Genomic DNA, 18,042 nt, shown 5'->3' with positions numbered 1-18,042 from the left:
TGGGGTCACTCGGAGAACATCTGATTTGAAGCCCTTAAACTAGTTTGAAACCCTACTTTGATGCCTTAACCTTCTCTTGACCCCCCCCCCCCCCCCACACATTCAAAAGTGCGATGCATTTATTTGAAACCTGCACCATTTGAAAGTGCACCACAATGATTTTTCTACTTCGAGGACTTTTAGGTTATGAGGTTTAATGCCCCTACCTCTCCTCCTCTTCCTCCTCCCCCCTCCCTTTTGGTCCTCCCCCCTAGTCTCCCCTCATAAGTAATGTTCCTGCGCATTCTCTGCACATGCAGCACACAAAGAGAAGGATGGAAAAGTCAGCCTTGATCTTCATCGTCCTCCTAGCGGGAACGTTTTGGGCGAGCGCAGACTTCGACAACACGACCGAGACCGCTGCCTCCGAGACAAACACCACCAACACCTTCAGCCCGACGGCAACCCTAGAGTTGAAGTCAACGGCGAGCTGGGCACCAACGCCGTCGCATCCCAGCAGAATTCCAAAGAAGGAAGAAGCTAATCAAAAGGACAAACTTGAAATGGGTATGACCAATCACACATCTTCAGTCCGATTCTCAATACCTGAATTTGAAATCTAATTTGATACGTTAAACCTGGCTAGGAATCCTAATTTTAAAACCATAACCTATTTGAAACGTCAACCCTGTCTTGAAACCCTAATTTGAAATCCAAGCCTTAGTTTCAAACCCTAACCTTGGATTGAGACCTTAACATGACTCAAACCCTCAATTTGAAACCTTAACCATTGTTTGAAACCCTTACCTTGGGTGGAACACTAACCCTTGTTTGACACCATAAACCTGTCTTAAAACCCAAACTGTAAACTCCATCCTTACATTGAAACACTAGTTTGAAAGCCTAACCTTGATCCAAAACATTATTAATTTGGAATCCTAATTTATAATAATTTGAAACCCAGTCCAGACCTGTAATTTGAACGACTGCCGTGAAATGGAGGTCAATCGGTCATGTTTTGAATGCCGCTGTTTTGTGTCCGTCGGCTTTGTTGCCAGATGTGCTGCGAATCCCCCAAGACAAGTTTGCCGTGACTCGTCTCCATGCGTGAGAACACGGTGAACTTTCTTGAGCCCAAAACACTTAAATTTCCAAAGCAGACACACTGTCAGCGATTCTGGTAGATGCTTGTGTTATTGCCTCGCAATTTCCAGCGACTGGAACATTCAATTTTACACACGACCCTGTTGGCTCCGGTTGTGCACAAAAATCGCTTATCTGGGCGTCTTCCTCCTCCTCCTCCTCGAGGAGCATGAGTGGGAAAATGGGAATGGGGCTCTCTCCGCAACCCGCATAGCCGAGCTGCTCCGATTACATCGCACTCACGGCGGAGCATTTTTAACCCCTCCACGCACAGCCGAACCAACATACAGTAACAGTAACAGGAGTCAATTATCATGTAACACACAGTAACAGTAACATGCATTGTTGGAGTGACAGTGTTGGCGCTATCTGTCATGTTGGCTTACAGTAACAGTAACCCACAATAACACATCAGCAGTATCATCTCAGGTCACTTGCTTTCAAATTCAAAGTCGACCCTTTTCCCAAATTGCAAGGCAGCGCGCCACACCAAAGTTTGTACGCAGAACACGCATCCGGAAACTATTTGTACTGCTTCATTTTTTCCACAAGTTATTATGTCACAGCCTAATTCCTAAATGGAATAGAGTACATTTGTTTTTTTTTCCCTTTGGAATTATAAAAGTCACATAAAGTAAAGCCCGGTGAATATTTTCCGGATAGACTTAGTGCAGTGTTGTCCAAATCTTTTCTTCCATGCAAACAGAAAAATGGAAGGCCTTGGAAAGTCTTTGATTGTCATGCTAAATAAAGACAATCCACCAAGCAATTTACCGACTTTAAAAACGGCTACGGCACAGCTTTCCAAAAAATTACACGTGAATTGGCAAATCTAAGACTTTTTAGGATTTGTGGGCTGCCTGCCACCCTGCCGCATACTGGACTAGACGCGCTCCTGCACGGCACCGCATCTTAAACTCCACATTCAGAAGCAAAACAAAAACATTTTTCAACATGGCCATTTGTTACACCTCAAACACTGAGAGCCTAATTTCAAACTTCCATTTCAGGCTGTCCTCCCCTGGGTCTGGAGTCCCTCAGGGTGGACGACACCCAAATCCAGGCGTCCTCCTTCCAGAGATTTGGTCTTGGTCCTCACAGGGGGAGGCTAAACATCCAGGTTCCATCTCTTTTTCATTTCTCATTCTTCTTCCTAGTTTTTTTCTTTAATCTGTGTTGTTCAGATGTTTGGTCTCCATGCAGAAGGGTGGACATGTCAACGTTTTAATGCCAGAACCACTTTTCAAAAGTGACAGTTGGGCAGATCTTGAAAAAAAGAGGCTTTAAGTGCTTTATTGCCAATTCCAGTCTACTGTCAAACTAATTACACCCACCCACCCCACACCACAAACACACACCCACCACACACCCACAGCGCGCGCACACGCACACACGCACACACACACACACAGCAAACAGACATAGTCTGCAAGTTCAATGCCAATGCCAACACAGAATGGGAAACACCATAGACAGGCTAACAAATAGCATCTATGTGGCAAAAGGTTGCGCAACACATGTAGACATGCAATATAACAAACATTGAGTTTGTACTTTTTTTCATGCCCACTACAGTGCCAAATTAAAAGCTTGAAACTGCTTGAGATTTTTATCAAAACTTTAAGTTTTGCCAAACTTACCATGTTGGTGCTTGGTGGGAGGATGATGGCGTGCACCTGATCGTATTATTATTTTTTTTACCTCCATTACAATTAGATGCCATGGATTAGAGCACCAAAAATACGTTCTGAAGAAGTGTAGAGAACCTGCTCCCGAAAATCAAGAGCCATAGATTTGAGAAGCCACTGAAACGGACTATTGGAATTTCCATTCATTTTAACGGGGAAAGATGATTTGAGAGTTCTCACTGTCTTTGTGTTGACTGGATATTAATCAGAAACACAGTGGGGCATAACGAGGGTCCATCAGAGAAAAAAAACTGCAAAAAGAATGCGGTTTGGATGAATAACAGTATGAAAGGCTCTTATGAAATGGCTCTGGGAGTCTGAAAGCAATTAAGTGTCACTCTCAAGAGCCAACTAGTTTGTGGTTCACCCCAATGCTGACCAAGCATTCCCGCGCGCACGCTCTAATATTTCCAGTCAGGCATTGATGACGGTGACCTGTACGACGGCGCTTGGTGTGCTGACTACCGGGATCAGCACCAGTGGCTGGAGGTGGACGCCCTGCACCTAACCCGCTTTACCGGAGTCATCCTGCAGGGACGCAACTCTATCTGGAGGTCAGGTAGTGTCCGAATTTTCCACAATTACCCCGATTGGGAAATCTGAGCAAACGTTTTGTGTGCGCGCCTACGCGTGCAGAGAAGATTGGGTCACGAGCTACAAAGTGCAGCTAAGCAACGACTCCATCACCTGGAAAAGTAGCATGAACGCAACGCAAGAAGCGGTAAGTCAGGCTTCCAACGCCAATCCAACCCATGCTTGAAACCTTGAATCAATCAATTTCAATGCCATTATCAGTGACAAAAGTCTTTTCCCCCTATACTCAAACTCCTACCTCAATGCTGCAGGTTTTTGAAGGCAACATGGACAGCGAGACTCCGGTGCTGGCCTTGTTTCCCGTCCCGATGGTTGCGCGGTACATCCGCATCAACCCGCAGAGTTGGTACCCCGACGGAGACGTCTGCCTTCGAGCCGAGATACTTGGGTGTCGGGTTCACGGTACACATGCGCAACCCATCCTGCGAGGGTTATATGCCCCGCCCTTGTAATGGACTGTTTGTGTTAACTGATGTGTTGTTCAACCTTCCAGAGCCGCAGGATGGCTTTTCACAAGAGGGCGGAACAAAGGACAATCTAGATTTCCGCCACCACAACTACCAGGAGATGAGAAAGGTTCACACCCAGTTCCTTGGCTTTTGTACATTGAAAACTTTTAAACTTCGCTATCTCCTTCTCTGAAAGCTGATGAAGTCGGTGGCGGAAGAGTGTCCCGACATCACGCGGATTTACACCATTGGGAAAAGCTACATGGGCCTCAAGCTCTATGTCATGGAGATCTCAGATAACCCCGGGAAGCACGAACTCGGTGAGAAACCTTAACTCATTCACTACTAATGACGGCTAATGACGTCAAAGATCCATTTCAACAGTGAATGAATTAGACATTTGGTACCCAGACACATTGACTCATTTTTGATCAGGCGAGCCGGAGTTCCGCTACGTGGCCAACATGCACGGAAATGAAGTCCTGGGTCGTGAGTTGGTCCTCAACCTGATGCAGTATCTGTGCCGCGAGTACAAGCGAGGCAACCAGCGCGTGGTCCGGCTTGTTACCGACACCCGCATTCACCTCTTTCCCTCCATGAACCCGGACGGCTACGAAATGGCTTACAAGAAGGTACTTCGTCCTTACTGGTTGTGGCAGGAAAGGTGAGGTGGATTTAAACTCCCGACGTTCCTCAGGGCTCCGAGCTGGCCGGCTGGGGCGAGGGACGCTACACCTATGAATGGATCGACCTGAATCACAACTTTCCGGATCTGAACACCATCCTGTGGGATGCTCAGTATATGTCCAGGGACCCGTCCAAAGTGCCCAACCACTACATTCCCATTCCGGAATACTACACTAAAGAAGATGCCTTGGTGAGAACACCAGAAACGCAACCGTTATTGTGAGGGGGGGGGGGCAAAATGGTCTGGTAGCACCTCACATTACTCAGGAAAATACCACCTACTCTAGACGGGAGACCGAAAGAACGTAAAAAAGTTCTCAGTGAGGGACCAGAACATCAGTTTCTCCTAGAACAAAAGACCAAAAATTTCAGCAAGCTGATTGTGATTGGTTCCTGGGTTGGTCAGGTGGCCCCGGAAACCCGCGCCGTGATCAGCTGGATGCAGGACATCCCATTTGTGCTGGGCGCCAACCTGCACGGGGGCGAGCTGGTGGTGACGTACCCGTACGACGGCACCGAGAACTGGGCCCCGCAGGCACACACGCCCACCCCGGACAACTCCTTCTTCCGCTGGGTGGCCACCGTCTACGCCTCCACCAACCGGGCCATGGCCAACCCAGAGCGCCGCCTGTGCCACAACGAGGACTTCCAGGTCTACAACAACATCATCAACGGCGGAGCCTGGCACCACGTGGCCGGAAGTGAGTCACAATTGTGTGAAATTTGGTAGGCGGGTCTATCTTGAGCTTACATCCACGCCTGAAAAGGCGCCGTTTCTAGACATTTTGTTGCAGATTTCTTTTTGCCGGTGTCTCAGCACTGACACTAGTAACTGTCCTTCTCAGGCATGAACGATTTCAGCTACTTGCACACCAATTGCTTTGAGGTGACGGTGGAGCTTTCCTGTGACAAGTTTCCTCACGCCAGCGAGCTTCCCGTCGAGTGGGAGAACAACAAGGAGTCGCTCCTCCTCTTCATGGAGCAGGTTGCTAATCTTCCATTTTATTTCAGCAACAAAAATAATGAATGAATCGAAATGTCGCCTTGAGTCACGAGTCAACCCCCCCCCCCCCAAAAAAAAACATCTCGTCAGGTGCATCGTGGCCTGAAAGGTGTGGTGCGGGACAAGGAGAGCAAAAAAGGAATCGAGGACGCCGTGATCAAGGTGGAGGACCACGGACACGACATCCGAACAGGTAAGGCGGACAACGGAATGAGGGCCATTGGCAGTCACCTCACAGCCACCTTGGCATGCCCCCCCCCCTCCCTTGTGCAGCCGCTGACGGAGACTACTGGCGCCTGCTGAACCCGGGCGACTACAAGGTGGTGGCGTGGGCCGAGGGCTACTTCCCGGCCGTGCGGCACTGCCATGTAGGCATGGAGCCCCGTGCCACCATCTGCGACTTCAACCTGACGCAGACGCCTGTGGAGCGCCTCAAGGAGATCCGCGCCAAGGGCGGCAAGATCCCGCAGGACTTGCAGCTGCGCCTGCGGGCCCTGCGCCTGCGCAAGCTGCGCGCGAGCACCAAGGCCATCAACCAACGGCGGGAAGGTCAAAGGATGCAGCGAGAGCAGGCTGCCCGCAAGGCGCGATCCTCCTCCTTGACTTTATGAAGACGAGGGATTGACACGCACAGTCGCTTCGCCTCGCTGTCGGACACAACATTAGGTACGTCTGCCACTGCCACTCCAAGAGGAAGCTTGTAGAGGTTCTCACTTGATTGTGCTGTCCAAAAGTAAAATAATTCGGGGGGATAAGGAGTGTTAGAGCCACATTAGTGGGACTGTATTTTCTATACTGTGATTTAAAGCGGAGTGAAGCAAATTATTTTTTTTTGCAAGATTGCGTGTGGCCCTAAATGTCCTTTTGAACTGTGACAAAAGTTGTTTAAAAAAAAAAAAAAAACACTCAGCAAGTGTCAGCTGGTCTGATGTAGAACGACTTTACTTTGACTCAAGTCCAACAAGACTACACTGTCTCAAAAAATAATTTTAATAAAAATTCCTTCTACTGCGTTTGTTTGGACTGAATTGATTATGCTGCCATCTAGTGGCGAGGAGGCAGAACAACAACTTTCAAAACAAAGCAATTTCTTGTTTATTGTTGCCAAGACAAAGTACCTTTCCTTCCTTTTTTTTAATGTTTCATAGCTCAGGATAATTCAGTGCGTGAATACAACTTGGCACCGCATGTACACAAACGCACACACAAACACACACAAACGTATGCAGAAGAGCACTGGAAACGATGCAAAATTGTTTTCTGTTGAATTCATATTTTGCGCTTATTTCAGTCTTTCAATAGGAGCAAACTGAGTGACCTCAGTATTCGTTTGAGGTATTGATTATTCTGACATTACATTTTGGGAAAACCCGAAAAACAATTTCCACCCACATTACAAACTCAAAAAACAGCTCCAGAGAAGCACAAAGTCAGAAATTTGATGAAATAAATAATTCAATAAATGCATTTCCATCCGTTGTCTTTCAGGCCCACCTTGAATATCAGTTTTCAATTAAGTCCTATTTTCATAAGAAATAAGCGCAAGAACAAACTGTGTATATGTAATAAATATTAGGGCCATACTGGAAAGAAAAAATATTGTAGCACGAGAACAAATTTAGAAATGTGTAGACAAGCTTTTTTTCCCCATTCATAAAAAGTCTGAATGATACAAGACTAAGCAGTGCTTTTATGAGATATTTTTTTAACTAGGAAGTCGGAATCCGAGAGTTGTCGTAAATGTATGTTGTTGTTTTTTTATCCCCACCTTCCATTCCAGTGTGGTCCTAACAGCCCTTATTGATTACCGACTGCGGCTAGTATGCATAGTAGTTCACACTTGGCTTTCATCTTTTTTTCTATTATTAGTTTGGGAAACCTAACGCATACTCAGACAAGGGTAAAAAAAAAAAAAAAAAGAAGATGGATGAGAAGAAATTTCTCAGAAGTGTCTTGGTCATTATGGATTTTTCTTTAGTGTCATAATGGTGGAATGGGAAAACAACTCGGAACTATTTCCCATTTCTAGGTGAGGCTCTCGATATTTCCCCTCCGTGAGTCGTCACCTTACCGTGGTGGAGGGGTTTGCGTGCCCCTATGATCCAAGGAGCCATGTTGTCTGGGGCTTCATGCCCCTGGTAGGGTCACCCATGGCAAAAGGGTCCTAGGTGAGGGGCCAGACAAAGCACGGCTCACAAAACCCCTTATGACGATTAAGAAAATTGGATCTAGTTTTCCCTCGCCCGGACGCGGGTCACCGGGGCCCCCCTCTGGAGCCAGGCCTGGAGGTGGGGCTCGAAGGCGAGCGCCTGGTGGCCGGGCCTTCGCCCATGGGGCCCGGCTGGGCATAGCCCGAAAAGAAAACGTGGGTCGTCCCCTTTCCCATGTGCTCACCACCTGTGGGAGGGGCCAAAGGGGTCGGGTGCAAAGTGAGCTGGGCGGCGGCCAAAGGCGGGGACCTTGGCGGTCCGATCCCCGGCTGCAGAGGTCGTTTTGGCCTGCGGGAATCCGGAGGCAGCTGACAGGTACCGGATGGCCAAGCGGAACGCGGCTTCGGCGGTTGCTGAGGCAAAAGCCCGGGCGTGGGAGGACTTTGGCGAGGCCATGGAAAATGACTTCCGGACGGCTTCGAGGAAATTCTGGTCCACCATCCGGCGTCTAGGAGGGGGAAGCAGTGCACAGTCAACACTGTTTACAGTGGAGATGGCGTGCTGCTGACCTCGACTCGGGACGTTGTGAGTCGGTGGGGAGAATACTTCGAAGACCTCCTCAATTCCACCGACACGCTTTCCATTGTGGAAGCAGGGCCTGGAGACTCTGAGGCGGACTCTCCAATCTCTGGGGTCGAAGTCACTGAGGTAGTTAAAAAACTCCTCGGTGGCAAGGCCCCCGGGGTGGATGAGATCCGCCCGGAGTTCTTAAAGGCTCTGGATGTTGTGGGGCTGTCATGGCTGACACGCCTCTACAGCATTGAGTGGACATCGGGGAAGGTGCCTCTGGATTGGCAGACTGGGGTGGTGGTTCCCCTCTTTAAGAAGGGGGACCGGAGGGTGTGTTCCAACTACAGGGGAATCACACTCCTCAGCCTCCCTGGTAAGGTCTATTCAGGGGTGCTGGAGAGGAGGGTCCGTCGGGAGGTCGAACCTCGGATTCAGGAGGAGCAGTGTGGCTTTCGTCCTGGCCGTGGAACAGTGGACCAGCTCTACACCCTCGGCAGGATCCTCGAGGGTGCATGGGAGTTCGCCCGACCAGTCCACGTGTTTTGTGGACTTGAGAAAGGCGTTCGACCGTGTCCCTCGGGAGGTTCTGTGGAGGGTGCTTCGGGAGTACGGGGTGCCGAGCCAACTGATAAGGGCGGTTCGGTCCCTGTATCACCAATGCCAGAGTTTGGTCCGCATTTCCGGCAGTAAGTCGGATTCGTTCCCAGTGAGGGTTGGACTCCGCCATGGCTGCCCTTTGTCACCGATTTTGTTCATAATTTTTATGGACAGAATTTCTAGGCGCAGCCGAGGCGTTGAGGGGGTCCGGTTTGGGGACCTCAGCATCGCGTCTCTGCTTTTTGCAGATGACGTGGTGCTGTTGGCTTCTTCAGGCCGTGATCTCCAGCTCTCACTGGAGCGGTTCGCAGCCGAGTGTGAAGCGGTCGGGATGAGGGTCAGCACCTCCAAATCCGAGTCCGTGGTCCTCGGTCGGAAAAGGGTGGAATGCCCTCTCCGGATCGGGGATGAGATCCTGCCCCAAGTGGAGGAGTTCAAGTATCTTGGGGTCTTGTTCACGAGTGAGGGCAGGATGGACCGCGAGATCGACAGGCGGATCGGTGCAGCGTCGGCAGTAATGCGGACTCTGTACCGGTCCGTCGTGGTGAAGAGAGAGCTGAGCCAAAAGGCAAAGCTCTCGATTTACCGGTCGATCTATGCTCCTACCCTCACCTATGGTCACGAGCTATGGGTCGTGACCGAAAGAACGAGATCCAGGATACAAGCGGGCGAAATGAGTTTCCTCCGCAGGGTGTCCGGGCTCTCCCTTAGAGATAAGGTGAGAAGCTCGGTCATCCGGGAGAGACTCAGAGTAGAGCCGCTGCTCCTCCACGTTGAGAGGAGCCAGATGAGGTGGCTCGGGCATCTCATCAGGATGCCTCCTGGACGCCTCCCTGGAGAGGTGTTCCGGGCATGTCCTACCGGTAGGAGACCCCGGGGACGACCCAGGATGCGCTGGAGAGACTATGTCTCTCAGCTGGCCTGGGAACGCCTTGGGATCCCCCGGGATGAGTTGGATGAAGTGGCTGGGGAGAGGGAAGTCTGGGAGTCCCTCCTAAAGCTGCTGCCCCCGCGACCCGACCCCGGATAACCGGAAGAAGATGGATGGATGGATGGATGGATGGATGGATGGCTCTCGATATTTGAACAGGAGGCGAGAACGCAAAAAGAAAAAAAAAAGTCACCTAAACGCCATCGTTGACAGATTGCTATGAAGAAAAAAAAAACGCTGAAAGGCCACGAGGCGGAAACATGAGCCAAAGGCAGCGGTGTCCATGTCGTGCCATGTTGAGTCAACGTGGAAAGCAACCGGCTTGCAAGTCCACAAAATGTTTCTCCACTCATTCATTTTGCGGGTGAGCTGGGGCCTAAGCAGGGTGGACTCGAGATTGGTCGCTAACCAATGGCGACCAATCGGGGGACAGTCAATTGAATATTGGGCAAAAAAAAGTAGTGTTTTTTGTTTTACTTTTTCTTTAAGGTTAGATTATGGTTTGCATTGAGAGAGAAAAAAAATCACTTCAATTTTACAAGAATAAATCTTTGTCAAATGTTTATGTTTTTATGTTTATATTTTTTTCTAACAAAGTAAGCTTATTGAGAAATATCTCAAGATGCAAGCAGTGTTTTCCGCACTGTTTGAGGGAAACGTTTTTATAAAAACTGTACTTTTTTTCTAGAAATTTGCGGTGGTTTGAGAAAATCTGAAGATTTAAGTCTCGTTGAAAAAAAAGTTTCAAGATTAGAGTCTGGTTTTTCCACTTTGAGAAAAAGTTGCAATATTTCTAGGAAAAGCCATTTTTCTTAGAATTACTTTTTTATCAATTTAATTTAATATTAATTTAAATTTTTTTCCCCCTTCTAAAAAGTCACACAGCCCGCCAATCGCATTGAGACAAAGAAGCCATCACGCTCACTTTCAGACCTTTGGACAATTTTCAATCTTCAGTTTAGCTCACATGCAGACCACTTCTTGAGAAAATGCACGCAAGCACGCGGAGACCACGAGGATGGTCCACACGGGACGGCCGCAGCATAGATTCCAAGTCGAGCCTCACAAGGGCAAGCCGGACGGACGTGCTAAGCAGCCGTCGGACGCCTCGCCCCTAAGGTTCCACCTTAAATGTGCAATTTAAGGCGGAGCGAATCGTTGAGGCCGCTGTCGCTTCGGGACGGACTCGAAACGTCCCCGGCGGGCCGCAGCACTTTTGAGAAGGTGTGCATAGAAGACGCGGGCGTACCTGGGTGGGCGTGTTCTGCTAGAACTTGGGCTGGTAGAGCGCCACCCGGCCGCTCAGGCAGCCCGAGGCCAGCTGGCAGTGTGTGGGCGAGAACTTGGTGGTGAGCACCACGTCGCTGTGAGAGTAGATGGAGCGCACCTCGCGCAGGCAAGCCGTCTGCACCGGCACGCAGTCGGCTAGCTCGCCGCAGCTGTCGTCAAAGGCAAGCAGACGCACTCCGTAGCCGTACGGCGAGCAGATGAGGCGTCCGTCCGGGCTGAAACAAAGCTCCTTGATGTAGCCCCGCCCCACGTTGGCCTCCTCGATGAAGTGAGTCAGGCGCAGGGAGCAGCGTGGGGACGCTGGCGGGCGGGTGGGCGCGCCCTCCTGGAACTCGTACACGCACGTCCACTGCGGGGGACATGCCGGGGGCGGGCTTGAAAAACCTGCCACAGAGGCCAACGTGCCATCGTCGCGTCTCGGGCTCACCTCGCGATCGTCCATGTTGCTGGAGCAGCGTATGAGTGCGGCCCAGCCTTTGGGGTGGAGCTGCAGGGACGTGATGCAGCTCCCTCGATCCCGCTCGCCCGGGATCTCCGGGGTCAGAACCTCCAGGCTGTTCCGGGGAGAAAGGCCTGAAGGAAGAGCGTTTAGGTTTCATGATCGGACGTTGATCCTCGACAGCTTTTGACGTCAAAGGGCTTCTCACCTTCTCTATGCGGGTGCAACTTGCCGGAGTCGTTTCCGTGGCGCGGTCCGGCCGAGCGGGATGCCAGCGCGCCTCCGTCTGAGCGTCAAAGCGCACATTTGAACCCACCCGACCGCGATCCCTGCATGCCGGGAGCGAAGGCCGGGGCCGCCTACCTGAAGTGAGCGGCGTCCGCCTGGCCCGCAGCATGCGGTAGCTGCCCACCTCCAGCGACTGCGTGAGGTCCAAGTCGTGCAGGATGAGCAGGTAGCCCGACGACGTGGAGATGAGCATCTTGGAGCAGTCGGGTGTCAGGCGCATCCTCATCAGGTAGCGTGTGTGGAAGAACTTCTTGTGCGGGCAGCCGTCCTCCGTGAATCTGAGGGGAGCGTTTGGTATTTTATCAGACTTTTGCTCCGGTGACGAAATTTGAAAGTAGCTCATGATCACTTTAAAGTAAGACTCTGGGCACCTGTTGGTGTCCCACGTGATGACGTTGCCGTCGAAGCCGGAGGTGACCAGCAGGCGCGTGTTGGTGTCGTACTCGATGTTCTTCACCCAGCTGGCATGGCCATGCAGCGAGCACACCTTGGAGTTGAGCTTGCGCAGGTCCCACAGCGCGATGGTGGTGTCATCCGAGCACGTGGCGAACAGACGGTTGTCCAGGAACCTGAAGCAGAACCGTCAGCGTTTCCATTTCAATGCCTTAGCTTGAATGATTTGAAATATGGACAAAAGTCACCTTATGTTGTTGACACAATCCTCATGGGCCTCCGTCAAGGTTTTGATGTGTCGGGACGAGACAGGATCAAAGAGGAGGACCTCGGTCTGCTCGCAGGCCACCGTCAGCACAGACCTGAAGATCACACGTCATCGTCGAGCACTTGGCCAAGTTTTTTCTAAACCAGGGTTGTTGTTTTTTAAATGAGCATTTAAAGCTTGGCGACAGCCAGGCTTTCAAACTGGACTTCAAAGTTTCACATTTGGGTCTCGTGCCAGGGTTTGTATTTCAGCCCAGCACGCATTAACAGGAGGACCGAGTGGGAACACAAGGGTGAGCCGGCCTGCTGCTTCAGCTTGACCTGCTTTATTGAGCCGTCTAGTCGCTTTGACCCAGCCACTAATCCACAGTGAACAACTGACCCTCCCACTCTAATCGATTACACACCTACAAACGTAATCAGCATACAAAAGTCAACTGCCAGTATAACTTGAGCAAGAAAGCAATTTAGGCTCTCGAAGGATCAAATAACTTGATACTGTATCTAGATAGAGCAGGGGTCTCAAACTCCAGTCCTCGGGGGCCGCATTCCTACATGTTTTCCAAGTTTCCCTGAACACACCTGATTCAATTATCAGGCTCCTGCAGAACGTGAGGATGAACTGATCATTTGATAGAGACTGATTGGACTGGAGGCTGTGGACTATCCATTAAAAACAAACAAAAGCCAGGGTTAGGTTTCAAATAAGGTTTGGTGTTTTCAGGACCAGGTTTGGAATTCAATGTAAAGAGTTGTGCTAGCTGACTGGGTATGGGTTTCAGATGAGGGTCAGGGGTGGGGGTCCAGCCGACATTTGTGTAATTATGCATTCTCGGCCTCCACATTCGGGGTCACCCCGACTTGAGGGCCTTCCTTACCCGTCTGGAGAGTATTCCAGGTTGAACACGGCACCGTGCGTCTTGGTGCTCAGGTTGACTGAGTCGGCGGCCGGGTTCATGGAGCTGTACAAGCTAGTCATGGTCCTGAAATTGTCTCGCACCGGGTCCACAAATACGCCGCGCCTGATGGACCTGTTCTGAAGCCACGAGAACAGACTCGGAGCCCGGCTAGTGTCGCAGCCCGAACCCCCACTGCCGTCGCCGCCTGCCGATTGAGGCGCGGCGGCTGATTCTTGACGATCTTCCAAAGTCTCGCTGGTTGCCGGCGGGGAAGGAGGGCAGCTACGAGCGAGGTCTCCATCGTGGTCCGAGCCGTCCATGTGGGGTTCTTTGTCGGATCCCCCGCCGCCGCTACTGCTGCTGCTGGTGGTCGTGCTGCTGCTGCTCCTGCTGTCGGGCCTGTCCCGCGGGTCGTCGGGGTCCTCTGAGCTCATTGTGGCCTCTGGCGAGATATCCGAGCGTCGAATGAGCGCGGTCCACCGGACGAGCGTGAAAGCGGAGCCGCCTCAACACCGCGGCGGTGCCATGACGGATTTTAAGTGAGCTTGAAGCGGACAAATGTTGCTTGTTGTCAGATTCGCCTGAGCCGAACCGCCGCGGTAGAAGCGGAAGAGGCTAGTCGGTGGACAACTGGACGAGTACCGGTGAGACTTTCAAAGTAAATGAATGAAAGTGCCGAATCTCACCGTACGCAAACGAAGATTAGCATTACAGTATTTAAAGCATAAAACATATACAACAAATACTATTTAATCGATCTTTTGGTTTCACATTGTAATTTTTTTATTAGTTTTTGTACTCTGAAGCACACTACCGGAAATTACTTTTATTCAATTGGCTGGCTTGACTTTATAATGACAGAAATTGCGTAATTCCGTTTCCGCCTTTTTCTCTCAGCGCCTTGCCCCAGGTTTGTTGCTTCCACCTTGTGAATGGATGGACTCTTGCCAATTTGGATTGCCAATTTGATACACACTTCTAAAGTAATACATTTGCTAAATAATTTTAATTGTATCCTCATCATTGTTTCTCTCACTAGCTTTTCTCCACGAACGCTGATTTTATCAGGCGCGACAGTGCTCACCTTTGACCAGAGGTGGTCCTGGCTGCTTTTGCGCCATGGGCAACCCCCCCCCCCCCCCCCCAAAATTTGCAAATACCATCCGGTCCGTCAAACAACCTTAACTTAACATTGATCACGTTGCGTATGCGTGCATCAGGTAATAACGGACATAGTGCATGCACTGTCTGTTTTTGTGTGTAAATTGTTCCATTAACCCAATTGATTACATGTGGATAGGTATTATTATTTTTATGAATGAAATACAATTTATTTGGAAGCAGTTGGGTGGACTTGGAATCTCTCGCCCCCCTCCCTTTGCTTTTCCTCTCGAGCCTCTGCTGTCCCCTGCCGGCCGCCGCCCTCTTGCCTGCTCGGAGCATGCGAGAGAGACAGGTGGGGAGAGAGGGGCGACCCGACACGACTCTCAGCAGCAAATTGACATTACGTGACAATAAGGGCGCCCCAGTGCCCACTGAACAGATTTGAGATGGAATGTGACTGGTGATTTTTTTTTTTCCTGAGTGCTCGTGCGCCCCCACGTGGATTGCGCCCTGGGGGGTCGCCCATATTGCCCATAGAAAAAAACGGCCCTGCTAGGGGTGTCAAACTTGATTTTGTCGATGGCCACTTTGTTAATGCGGCTTCATTTGGAGGGGGGAACCAAATAAATGTTTAATCGTGATAGCAGTTTCTTCACCTATTGTTCAAGTGATTGTAAATAAAATGTTTCGAAATATCATTTATTGCAAACGAGAAACATTTTAATAAACATTTTAGAGAGGGTCATTGCTTGCATGGGCCACATAAAATGATGCAGCGAGACGGAGCTGGCCCCCGGACCTTGAGTTTGACATCTGTGACCTATATTGTTTTTTCCGCCTAAGATATTGTTTTTACCAAATACACGCTAATGCATGTGTGATTTAAAAAACTTTGCCTGTCTGACTTTTGCCGGCGTGGAATGCTATTTGATGTTGTTTGTCATTGCTTCCAATTGCACAGCTTGCAATGTGTCATTGGTGTCATTTGATTCAATTTAGCATCAATTTGATGTCCACTCTTTTGAGTCGTTCAGGTGACACGCACAAACACAAAGAAGTACCAGCAAGCATAAAAACAAACAAATTCAAGTTTGGCAAGGACCATTGGTACCCCTTAGTACTATTCTGAAAAAAATCTATCCCAGGCTTAAAAGCCGAACCCTCCCTTTAAACTTTAATTAAAACCCAAACTTTAATCATTGTCTGGAAAGCTTAATTTGCAATCCTGACCCAAGACCACTTCTGTATACTGCCTAAATGAGATATCATTAGTCAGCCCCCCACCCCCCTGATAAGCAGCCCTCCATCACTCGTCCATGTGATCACATAACTTTACAGTAATCGGCGGAGAAAACATCAGCTGCTTCCAGTTAGCTGGGCAGTGACTCCCATTAAATTTCAAACACACAAACACATGTACACACACAAACATTCTGTCTAAAAGGTGTGTACTCTGCCGGCAAATCATATTACGGCCACCGAGAGCCTAAAGTCACGGGTTCCATTTTCCCAAGCTGCGACAAGTCGAATTCTTTGAAGTAGACCTGGACACAGGGTCAACGACGAGGTAAAAAAACAAAAACAAAAAACACACTAGGACACACAGTCCGAGCTGTTTTCATTTGGATCATGTGTTTCAAGTTGTTATTGTGTTACATCCAAGTTTTCCAAGTTTATTTGTATAGCCCTAAATCACAAGCAGTCTCAAAGGGCTTCACATAGACAAAAATTGACAATTATTCTCAAAGCATCCCCTGATCTTAAGTTCCCAAAAGGGCAAGGAAAAACTCAAAAAAACCCTGCCAGGGGAAAATGAGGAACCTTGAGAAGGGACCACAGATAGAAGGATCCCCCTTTCAGGGTCACCAGGCTAACAATGGATGCAGAGAGGGCACAAATAATACATAATAGGAAAATCAATGAAAAAGTGGATGTCCAAGTCAAAGCGAAGAGCTGCCGGAGGAGCCCTCAATTGTCCTGGCAGTGTCTTCAAGGAGGTTAAGTTAAGTTAAAGTCCCAATGATCGTCACACACACATCTGGGTGTGGTGAAATTTGTCCTCTGCCTTTAACCCATCCCCATGTGACTTTGATCCATCCCCTGGGGGAGAGGGGAGCAGTGAGCAGCAGCGGTGCCGCGCTCGGGAATCATTTGGTGATCTAACCCCCCAATTCCAACCCTTAATGCTGAGTGCCAAGCAGGGAGGCAATGGGTCCCATTTTTATAGTCTTTGGTATGACCCTGCCGGGGTTTGAACCCACAACCTTCCAGTCTCAGGGCGGACACTCTACCACTAGGCCACTGAGCTGCAGTTCCCCCATCCTGAATTGGTCCACGAGAATCCAAATAGCCGCTGTCAGCTTGGGTGCCACCTAACCACCTCCCCAGCCGGGGAGGGGGGGGGGGGGGGAGAAAACAAACTCCAGCCGAATCGGCCACTACAGGTTAATTAAAGGCCATATCATAGAAATGTGTCTTTAAACGTGTCTTAAATGTTTCTACTGAATACATAAGAAAGAAGGCTTACATTTGATTCCCACCCGCAATCTATGCCAGCGATGTAATGAAATGCTCATCCGCAGAATTTCCAATTAACCCGTGTGTCCACCTGTTGCCCTTTATACAACACAACAGCTTTGAGTTCAGCTCAAAAGGCCCAAATTTCCAACGAAATAAAAACATTTGAGATGAGATTGTCATTATTTCAGTCCCACACAAACACATACAATATATTTCAAAAGTCTACACACCCCTCTATAAATATCAAAAGTTGGGCATCTGAAAATAAATAATTAAAAAAAAACTTTTGCTACCATTAATGAATTAATTAATTATTAATAATTTTGTGCTGCAAGCTGCGACAGAAAAAAATGTCAAGAAAAGACTCCTAGAACATTTGAACATTATTTGCACTTGATGAGAGGCATTTTGAACACAACTTTGAACAGTCAGATTGTTCTAAAGAACACAAACGACTACATTCCAGTTGCAGTTGTATCCTTTTGCTTCCCAGAGAGACACACACACGCACTGACTCAATTAACGATTTGAATTCCTTCCACGAGGGATTCCTTGAAAGACATTTAAGTGGATTATGCGATTATTATAATTATCAGAAAATGTATGTACCGTATTTTCCGGACTATAAGGCGCACCTAAAAACCTAAAATTTTCTCAAAAGCCTACAGTGCGCCTTATAGTCCAGTGCGCCTTATATATGGACCAAATTCCTAAATTTAAACTGGCCCGAAGCATTGTGTCATAAAATAAATCATAAGTGGCCCGCTGAAGACTATGAATCATTAATCAAAAATACTATGGATCATTATTTTGTGATTATAAAGTAATTTGTTGTGTCTGAGGTTGAAATGAAAAAGATAAAATGGAGAATGATTTGATTTGGATTAAAAATCTGACATGATGCATTAATGGTGTGCCTTATAGTCCGGTGCGCCTTATATAAGGACAAAGTTTTAAAATGGGCCATTCATTGAAGGTGCGCCTTATAGTCCGGTGCGCCTTATAGTCCGGAAAATACGGTACTTCCTTCCGCGCTCCAACTGGATGGCGG

The 18,042-nt window shown here is 49.0% G+C and overlaps 2 protein-coding genes across 2 annotated transcripts; one reads left to right on the top strand and one right to left on the bottom strand.

The window, feature by feature from the left end:
- The first annotated feature begins 136 nt into the window (after positions 1 to 136).
- Positions 137 to 6,556, top strand: cpxm1a (carboxypeptidase X (M14 family), member 1a). The gene is made up of 13 exons (XM_037242198.1): positions 137 to 546; positions 2,133 to 2,242; positions 3,225 to 3,364; positions 3,447 to 3,531; positions 3,656 to 3,806; positions 3,898 to 3,980; positions 4,050 to 4,173; positions 4,289 to 4,485; positions 4,551 to 4,730; positions 4,947 to 5,241; positions 5,386 to 5,525; positions 5,634 to 5,736; positions 5,817 to 6,556. Exons 1-13 carry the CDS (start codon positions 294 to 296, stop codon positions 6,152 to 6,154), a joined length of 2,199 nt encoding a protein of 732 aa, XP_037098093.1. The 5' UTR covers positions 137 to 293; the 3' UTR covers positions 6,155 to 6,556.
- A 3,718-nt stretch (positions 6,557 to 10,274) lies between these two features.
- On the bottom strand, positions 10,275 to 13,997 carry wdr32 (WD repeat domain 32). The gene is made up of 7 exons (XM_037242200.1): positions 13,347 to 13,997; positions 12,450 to 12,563; positions 12,180 to 12,377; positions 11,884 to 12,086; positions 11,729 to 11,806; positions 11,509 to 11,654; positions 10,275 to 11,430 (listed from the first exon to the last, which is right to left on the bottom strand). The coding sequence occupies exons 1-7, from the start codon at positions 13,799 to 13,801 to the stop codon at positions 11,059 to 11,061; spliced, it is 1,566 nt and encodes a 521-aa protein (XP_037098095.1). The 5' UTR covers positions 13,802 to 13,997; the 3' UTR covers positions 10,275 to 11,058.
- Between the last annotated feature and the right edge of the window lie 4,045 nt (positions 13,998 to 18,042).

The sequence above is a fragment of the Syngnathus acus genome, chromosome 22 (assembly GCF_901709675.1).
Source record: "Syngnathus acus chromosome 22, fSynAcu1.2, whole genome shotgun sequence".
Taxonomy (NCBI): domain Eukaryota; kingdom Metazoa; phylum Chordata; class Actinopteri; order Syngnathiformes; family Syngnathidae; genus Syngnathus; species Syngnathus acus.
Note: the sequence above shows the minus strand (reverse complement) of the source record. Positions and strands in the feature narration are given on the sequence as shown.